The sequence below is a fragment of the Camelina sativa genome, chromosome 11 (genome assembly GCF_000633955.1).
Source record: "Camelina sativa cultivar DH55 chromosome 11, Cs, whole genome shotgun sequence".
Lineage (NCBI taxonomy): Eukaryota > Viridiplantae > Streptophyta > Magnoliopsida > Brassicales > Brassicaceae > Camelina > Camelina sativa.
Window position 1 is genome coordinate 15100390 of NC_025695.1, and position 9243 is coordinate 15109632.

The 9243-nt window shown below is 36.5% G+C and overlaps 4 protein-coding genes and 1 pseudogene across 4 annotated transcripts in view; all 5 read left to right on the forward strand.

The window, feature by feature from the left end:
- The window catches only part of LOC104723425 (peroxisomal acyl-coenzyme A oxidase 1), a 4251-nt gene extending 2023 nt beyond the window's left edge, over positions 1 to 2228 (forward strand). The window contains exons 8-14 of the mRNA XM_010441802.2: positions 16 to 213; positions 382 to 513; positions 908 to 1028; positions 1148 to 1258; positions 1333 to 1402; positions 1496 to 1679; positions 1755 to 2228. Coding sequence (XP_010440104.1) covers positions 16 to 213; positions 382 to 513; positions 908 to 1028; positions 1148 to 1258; positions 1333 to 1402; positions 1496 to 1679; positions 1755 to 1964 — 1026 coding nt within the window. The 3' untranslated portion in view covers positions 1965 to 2228. The remainder of the gene's footprint in view (positions 1 to 15; positions 214 to 381; positions 514 to 907; positions 1029 to 1147; positions 1259 to 1332; positions 1403 to 1495; positions 1680 to 1754) is intronic.
- Positions 3320 to 4546, forward strand: LOC104727986 (annotated as a pseudogene).
- On the forward strand, positions 4382 to 5943 carry LOC104727987. The gene is made up of 4 exons (XM_010447034.2): positions 4382 to 4656; positions 4740 to 5021; positions 5335 to 5804; positions 5925 to 5943. The coding sequence occupies exons 1-4, from the start codon at positions 4651 to 4653 to the stop codon at positions 5941 to 5943; spliced, it is 777 nt and encodes a 258-aa protein (XP_010445336.1). The 5' UTR covers positions 4382 to 4650.
- On the forward strand, positions 5931 to 7809 carry LOC104727988. The gene is made up of 5 exons (XM_010447035.2): positions 5931 to 6205; positions 6289 to 6570; positions 6884 to 7425; positions 7507 to 7612; positions 7699 to 7809. Exons 1-5 carry the CDS (start codon positions 6200 to 6202, stop codon positions 7807 to 7809), a joined length of 1047 nt encoding a protein of 348 aa, XP_010445337.1. The 5' UTR covers positions 5931 to 6199.
- LOC104727989 lies at positions 7705 to 8412 on the forward strand. Its single transcript, XM_010447036.2, has one exon. It carries the CDS (start codon positions 7831 to 7833, stop codon positions 8410 to 8412), a length of 582 nt encoding a protein of 193 aa, XP_010445338.1. The 5' UTR covers positions 7705 to 7830.

Consider the following 9243-nt stretch of genomic DNA (forward strand, 5'->3'; position numbering starts at 1 on the left):
ATGTTGTTGTCACAGGTGATTGATTATAAAACTCAGCAGAACAGGCTATTTCCTCTGCTAGCATCTGCATATGCATTTCGATTTGTTGGAGAGTGGCTAAAATGGCTGTACACGGATGTAACTGAAAGACTGGCTGCAAGTGATTTCGCAACTCTGCCAGAGGCTCATGCATGCACTGCAGGATTGAAATCTCTCACCACCACAGCCACTGCGGTATGTTCCGGAGCTGATCCTTTTTGCTCATTAGACTAGACTGATAGGTTTAGTTGCTCTGAGGGTACAACCGCTCACATGTTGGAAATTTTGTTCCCTCCTTGACATTATCTTGGAGGTTTATATTTAGAATTGAAAAATTCAGCCTAAGCGTTATATTGGGTGCAGGATGGCATTGAAGAATGTCGTAAGTTATGTGGTGGACATGGCTACTTGTGGTGCAGTGGACTCCCTGAGTTGTTTGCGGTGTATGTTCCTGCCTGCACATACGAAGGAGACAATGTTGTGCTGCAATTACAGGTACTTATTATCAACTGGGAGCTATTCTCATTGACTAGAATAATACTGTCTCTGTCAGCACATATAGATTTCTTAGCACGTGGCTCTCATTTTATGTCTCTCTGGTCTTTCGGCTGTGAGTTCTTGATTTAACATGCTTTCGTATTGTGAGTTTTGTACCTTTTTAGATATAAATATTTGCAGGTTTTTGTCAATTTCACCTATTTCTGGCTTTTGTCACCTGTAATTTGTGATTGTTTTCTTGGTTGATACTTGATGTGCAAAACACACTTAACAGCTTTTGAAGTTTTTTTTGTTCATTGTTGTTTCCCCAATATTTCCAACAGTAAGAAAAACTCTAAGCCTCCTTGACATTTGTGGTTATTTATGCTATTGTTCGAAATTGTGTTTATAGGTTGCTCGATTCCTTATGAAGACCGTCTCCCAGCTGGGATCTGGAAAGGTTCCTGTTGGCACAACTGCTTATATGGGACGGGCAGTACATCTTTTGCAATGTCGTTCTGGTGTTCAAAAGGGTGAGTTTTTTAGTTTATATGTTCTATCCTTCGTCCTGGTACAAAAACAAACAAATGATCTTTCCTCGATATGATTCCCGAGTTAATGATATAGTTGGTTTTATTTATTGGGCATGTAGCTGAGGATTGGTTAAACCCTGATGCGGTACTGGAAGCTTTTGAAGCTAGGGCTTTGAGAATGGCTGTTACTTGTGCCAAAAATCTGAGCAAGTTTGAGAATCAGGAACAAGGTACTCATCTAACTCCATGAATCCAGAATCCTAAGGCAAAAGACCAAACTCTCAAACATTTCTTCTGTCTATAGGATTCCAAGAGCTCTTGGCTGATCTGGTTGAGGCTGCAATTGCGCATTGCCAATTGATTGTTGTTTCCAAGTAAGCTTCTTCAAAAAACGTTTACACGTATCAAATAAGTTAGCGATTCTCTCTGTGTCAGCTCCTGAATTTTGCCAATTTTGTCTCGGTTAGGTTCATAGCTAAACTAGAGCAAGACATAGGAGGCAAAGGAGTGAAGAAACAGCTGAATAATCTGTGTTACATTTACGCTCTCTATCTCCTTCACAAACACCTCGGAGATTTCCTCTCCACAAACACCATCACTCCCAAACAAGCCTCGCTAGCCAACGACAAGCTCCGCTCCTTATACACTCAGGTTCTACATCTCTTACTCACTACATTTGATTCCTTAAAAAAGCTGAGTTCTAACATTTTGTGTTCTTTCCTATAGGTTCGTCCTAATGCGGTTGCCCTTGTGGACGCGTTCAATTACACTGACCATTACTTGAACTCGGTGCTGGGCCGTTACGACGGTAATGTGTACCCGAAACTGTTTGAGGAAGCGTGGAAGGATCCATTGAACGACTCGGTGGTTCCTGACGGGTACCATGAATACCTTCGACCTGTGCTCAAGCAGCAACTTCGTACCGCTAGACTCTAAAGAGTTTGTTTTACTTGATTGCTCGATATGGTTAATCGCACGTTTGATTTGCTTCTTCTTAACGTTCCGGTTATTGCTTTGAATAAACTCGCCGGTTCAAAAACTGGCGATGCCCTTATATATGTAGCAATGTAGTAGTAGCTAATACGGTGGAATTTAGTATTCAGAAACATTAATAATAAACTGATCGTTTCTACTCTTGAGGGATGTTATAATTTTGGAATGTATGTACGAAGATCATGTCAAATGTTGACATTTTTCTCTTTGATTGCTTTCGTAATTATTTAGTAATTTATCTTCACACTGTAGAAATCTTTTCCTAAATTAATAAATTCTTTATCATATGCTTTTTATTTAGTGAAAATGGACCAGAATGACACATTTGAAAAAATATTGCTCGATTGACATTCTCTCTTTAGGAAAAACTAAATTAACACAATTTTTTGTTTAAATTACCAAAAGTCCAATTTGGTGTTTTAAATAAAATGTAAAAAAAAATATAAATTAAAAGAGAAAAAATCGAGTTTATCAAACAAAACAAACCCGATATGCGTTTGGTTTTATTTCTCTAACACGAGACATAGACACAACCGCTGGCGACGGAGAGGTTTTACGGGAAACCAAAAGAAACTCGATCTGTTGGGTTTTTGCGTCGGCGAATTAGAAGAGCATTCACTGGTCCCCTTTTGTTACAGCCACATACAGACGGTCGTAGTTGGCTCTCATTTTCCGCCGGCGAAATAAGAACTATAGTGGATTCGGGGGTGGTCGATTTTGTCCGGCGATGAGTGTTGTTATTTTCCCTTATTAGAAACGATTACTGAATTGTTTGCAATTGTAGATTAACCCTGTTTTTGTTTTGGGTCTTGCTGTTCAATAGTTTTTGTGGAACTTCAAGCTCGATTTTGTCTCGATTTGGTGGAACCAATAGCTTTGGTCGGTGGTTCTTCATAAATCCGGTAAGGCTTTTTGTCTATATGATAAGATTTTGTCTCGATTTGATTTGGGTCTTGAAGTATTGCATTATTTGGTCTCGAATTGATATATTTTTTGTTTGTAGATTTGTTCAATCTTGAGTTAAGATCATGGTCTCAAATTTATATTTTTTTGTGTGTGTCGATTTGTTCAATAGTACTCTCGAATGCTTATTTGTTTCTCTTTGAAGCCTTTATCTTAACTCTCTAGACTTCTTTCATGGCAGCCCTTACGACACACTTATAAGTATTGTGTGTGTGTGTCTTTTTAAAACTGCCAACTTGTGAATGATTTAGCTTTATCTTAACAGTTGTTTTTTGTTTTTGGATTAGAAGTATCTAACAATTTTGTGTTTCCTAAATGAGAGATTTGTTTCATCAATGAGGTCAAATTTAGTATTTATCATATTGTTTGCTACCTTATCCTATCATTTGATTCTTTTTTTTGTATGTTTAGGAATGACATCATCAAGCAATAGCATCAAATATCCTCCTCTACTTTATGAAGAAGGGAAATCGCCTCTCCAACATAGGAGTATGAACCACATTGTTTTGTGTCAAAAATTGGAATTTTGAGAGAAGGATTAGGTGTGGACGTGTGGGATAATCTGAAGAAATCATCTCTTGGAGTGTTTATAAAGTTTGCTGAATTGGAATACACATGGGCTGCGCAGAGAGTTCATTTTCTACTCACACATCAGCTGAGAATCAACAACATTCATGAGATTTGGTCTTTGATCGATGATAGGCCTATTAGATTTTCTTTAAATGAGTTTGCGGAGATAACAAGCTTAAATTGTGATGCGTTTGACCCTTTAGACAACTTTGATGTTGATCACCATGATTTCTGGAAAGAAATGAAAATACCAACAACCCTTGATGGTCCTATGTGGAGTGAGTTGGTAAAGGTGATTGATTCTAGCAAATCATGGCATCTTGATAAGAGGATGATGGTTGGTAGGTTATGTCTGTTGTCAATATGCGTACATGGAATTCATCATACATCTAGAATCCTGTTGGCGACCACTAAGAGAGTTTTAGATCCAGTTTCTTTTGAAAAACATCCATGGGGTCGGGTTGCTTTTAGTAGTCTAGTGAATTCTGTTAAGATGGTTGACTATGACAGAGATTCATACACCATACACGGGTGTGTTCATGCTATGTTAATTTGGCTGTATGAGTGTTACTGAAATAGGAGAAAGTTATGGGTTTAGAAGGACAAAAACCACTGGTGTTCCACTTCTTGATTGGCGATCATCTCGAAAACGTATCAACTTCACAAACTTCATCCAAAACGAGAAGGAGTTTCATGGACAGGTTAGTAGTGGTGCTAGTTTGTTACTATCTTTTTTTTTAAAAATACTTTTGACATCAACAAATAATTTGTGTGAATTTAAAGTTATTACCAATGTTAATCACTTTATTCATGACTTGTAGGTTCGTGTTAGGCAAATGATTCATGTTTCAGAGGAAAACATGTATCCTCTATGGTCTGACGCAGATGAGCATACGGATCCACACCTAGACGAGCTAATTAAAGATCTTATTCATAACCGTTTGTCTCTAGATGCTTGGAGTTGTGTCAAAACAGTTGGTATAAGTTCATAAAAGAAGAAAAGAAGTGTTGAAGCTGATAAGGTGAATGACAACAGAGGGTGCAATCCTAAGAAAAAGAGATCCTAAAATGTGAACAAGGAGAAAATGTAACCAACATGGAGGTAAGGTTTCGTTATCCTTCACCGAACATGATTACCATTTTTTTGTCTTTTCTATTATGATATTAAGGAACATGTTATTGCAGGATGGTAAGGATGACAAGTCAATTTCTTTGGATATTTGGAGGGCGATTGAGAAAATGAATGAGACTATTTCTGACTTGGACAAAACACTCAACAGTCGATTAGATGCTTTGGAGAGCAAATTTGAAACATTTGTTGAAAAAAAAATGACTGTGTTAGAAGAGAAGATGAGTGAGAGGATTAAAGCAGTGGAGAAAGAAAGAAAAGAGCCAAAAGACGCTGATGGACCAAAATATGCCACTTCGCACACCATTGAAGATGATGAGGGAACAAGTAAAGCACCTGTAAGTTACATTTTCTCTTATCATGTTCAGATTTTTTTTTTCACTTATCACGTTTTGATTTTTTCTAAAACTTATCATGCTCTGTTTTTTTTTCACTTAACACGTTACTTTTTTTTTTTTAAACTTCTCATGTTCCGTTTTTTTTTTAACTTCTCATGTTCCGTTTTTTTTTTAAACTTATCATGTTCTGTTTTTTGTTTAAAACTTATCACGTTCTCATGTTATTTTCACTTCTCATGATCTATTTTTTTTTAAAAAACTTATCACGTTATAGTTTTCTTACCTTTTTGTGGAATGTTCTGTTTGGTTGCAGTCATGGATTGTTGAGATGAAGCAGACATCACATGATGAATTTCTCACTCAAAGGGTTGTGAGGAAGGTATACACTGTCAACAATAAGAGGAAGGAAGAAGATGAGATATCAGAGAATCTTCCTCTCTTTGAGAAGAAGGAATCTGTTAAGGTTGAGAAGAAGAACACTTCCAAGAAAAAGAAGAAAAATGTTCATCATTCTGACGATGTTGAAGATATTACTACCCAAGTTCAGAAGGCTCAGTTGAAAATAGCTTCCAGTTCTGAAGAGACATGGTCCAACCAGGAGGATCAGTTAGCTAGTAAGAAACTCGAGGTGACACTAAAAAGCATTGGAGATGCTTTAACGAAGTTGGATGGACCTGGACCTTCGAAGCANCCACTGGTGTTCCACTTCTTGATTGGCGATCATCTCGAAAACGTATCAACTTCACAAACTTCATCCAAAACGAGAAGGAGTTTCATGGACAGGTTAGTAGTGGTGCTAGTTTGTTACTATCTTTTTTTTTAAAAATACTTTTGACATCAACAAATAATTTGTGTGAATTTAAAGTTATTACCAATGTTAATCACTTTATTCATGACTTGTAGGTTCGTGTTAGGCAAATGATTCATGTTTCAGAGGAAAACATGTATCCTCTATGGTCTGACGCAGATGAGCATACGGATCCACACCTAGACGAGCTAATTAAAGATCTTATTCATAACCGTTTGTCTCTAGATGCTTGGAGTTGTGTCAAAACAGTTGGTATAAGTTCATAAAAGAAGAAAAGAAGTGTTGAAGCTGATAAGGTGAATGACAACAGAGGGTGCAATCCTAAGAAAAAGAGATCCTAAAATGTGAACAAGGAGAAAATGTAACCAACATGGAGGTAAGGTTTCGTTATCCTTCACCGAACATGATTACCATTTTTTTGTCTTTTCTATTATGATATTAAGGAACATGTTATTGCAGGATGGTAAGGATGACAAGTCAATTTCTTTGGATATTTGGAGGGCGATTGAGAAAATGAATGAGACTATTTCTGACTTGGACAAAACACTCAACAGTCGATTAGATGCTTTGGAGAGCAAATTTGAAACATTTGTTGAAAAAAAAATGACTGTGTTAGAAGAGAAGATGAGTGAGAGGATTAAAGCAGTGGAGAAAGAAAGAAAAGAGCCAAAAGACGCTGATGGACCAAAATATGCCACTTCGCACACCATTGAAGATGATGAGGGAACAAGTAAAGCACCTGTAAGTTACATTTTCTCTTATCATGTTCAGATTTTTTTTTTCACTTATCACGTTTTGATTTTTTCTAAAACTTATCATGCTCTGTTTTTTTTTCACTTAACACGTTACTTTTTTTTTTTTAAACTTCTCATGTTCCGTTTTTTTTTTAACTTCTCATGTTCCGTTTTTTTTTTAAACTTATCATGTTCTGTTTTTTGTTTAAAACTTATCACGTTCTCATGTTATTTTCACTTCTCATGATCTATTTTTTTTTAAAAAACTTATCACGTTATAGTTTTCTTACCTTTTTGTGGAATGTTCTGTTTGGTTGCAGTCATGGATTGTTGAGATGAAGCAGACATCACATGATGAATTTCTCACTCAAAGGGTTGTGAGGAAGGTATACACTGTCAACAATAAGAGGAAGGAAGAAGATGAGATATCAGAGAATCTTCCTCTCTTTGAGAAGAAGGAATCTGTTAAGGTTGAGAAGAAGAACACTTCCAAGAAAAAGAAGAAAAATGGTCATCATTCTGACGATGTTGAAGATATTACTACCCAAGTTCAGAAGGCTCAGTTGAAAATAGCTTCCAGTTCTGAAGAGACATGGTCCAACCAGGAGGATCAGTTAGCTAGTAAGAAACTCGAGGTGACACTAAAAAGCATTGGAGATGCTTTAACGAAGTTGGATGGACCTGGACCTTCGAAGCAGCCAAGACGCGTCCCACAATTGGCGGAATCGCAGAAATATCCTTACCTTGGTAACTCGACAGTCAAGCGGATCATTACAGAGGGTGAAGCTCAGCTCAGCGATCATCTTAAGCCTGCAGATGATGAGAAACATCAGAGACTTATGGATTTCCTCAGCCTTGATAAGTATACTTCAACAACTCTTAATAGTTTAATAAAGTTACATCATTATCTATATTTGTACTAACTCATTTTAACCAATAACAGGGAAGAACCACTTAGCACCAGCAATGCAGCTGTGAGATTCTATTGGAAAATTATGACTCCAAGGAAACATTGGCCAAGCAATGACTATGGATGGTTGACAGATCATGTAAGTAAATTTTTGCTTATTTTTGTACAACTGATTTAATGACTACTGTTATTTTCCTTATTCTAGTTATGTTTTTTTGAATGTAGCACATGGGTTGTGCAATGGCTATGTTCCGGAGAAGATATATGCGTGAGCCTTGTCTTTATCCTAAACAACGCATTGCCTTCTTAGATCAAGATCTGATCACAACATTGTGAAATGACTATAGACAGTTTGATATGGGGCCTAAGAATTTCGTGTTTAGGGATTCCTATGTGAAACACGCTTATGGTGAATTTCCGGAGGAGTCAGCTATGCACAAGAAATGGTGGATTGATGTGGATAACTTATATGCTTGTCTCTTTGTCAATGAAAACCATTGGGTGGCTTTGGATATTGACTTGCAGGGTAATAAGATTTACATCTATGATAGCATCCCAAGCATGGTGAGTGACGATCAAATGGCTCTTGAATGTTTGTCTTTAAGGCAAATAATCCCAGCGATGTTATGTGACATGATTCCTGAGACGATCCGTAAGAAGAGTAAACATATGTTGGAATTGAGAAGGGTGAAGAAGAATGTCTCTCGGAATGAAAATCCAGGTGATTGTGGTATGTACGCTCTAAAGTATATTGAATGTTTAGCTCTTGGGAAAGCATTTGATGGGCTTTGCGATGAGAACATGTTGGCTCTTCGGATTAAGCTTGCAGCGGAGTTATATGACGAAGTTGGAGAACTAGCCATACCACCGAACATGTCTGATTCATATTCTCGAGCTAAAGATATTAAAATCCCTTCCCTCATGGATGAGTCCTTGTAGACTATTTTGTTTCATTGTCTTACATTTTTTTAATAACGTTATCATTGTAGACTATTCTTCTTTTGCATGTGAATTACTACGTTCTCGTCTTTTTTACATGAATTATTATCTAATGCTTTTACGATTAGTGGACAAACGTAAATATAATATGAACTCACTACATTATGCAAGTTCATAATATATCACGAATATACATAATGATTATAATTTTAAATTTAAATGCATAATGATTAAATAATTTTCAGAATTATTATCTAATGTTTTTAGGATTACTTGTGGTACACTTGTAATCATATATGAACGTACTACATTGTAATGGTTGTTTTTTTTTAAAAAAAAGAGTTATATATCAATATAATACATGTCTTATGATTTAAAAAGAACAAGAGAATATAAAAGAATTTGGCAACTAAAAAGAGTTCTATGTTTTGCTACTATCATCTTCACAATAATCAGCTCGTATCATCAGAATCATCACAATAATCAAATCTACTATCATCTTCATCGATCTCTTCATGTTTTGCTTTGCTGGTTAAATCAAGATACTCTTCTCCAACCAAATCGTTTTCATCTCTTCCTCGTTTCTTACCTTTGTGATTCGAATCAGTCTGTATTTTCTTCTTCACTTCAACACAAAGACGACCTGTATCCCTTTTCAATTGTCCCAGAAAAGTGTGCAACTGACGAGAATTATCAATAATAACTGGTGGTGTATCAGCGGGTAAATCCTGCAATAACCTCGTCGAGATCTTGTAACTCAACACAACATCAAATACCTTGTTATCCGGTCTGTAATCCTCATATACCATTCCAATGCAATCATCAAAACTG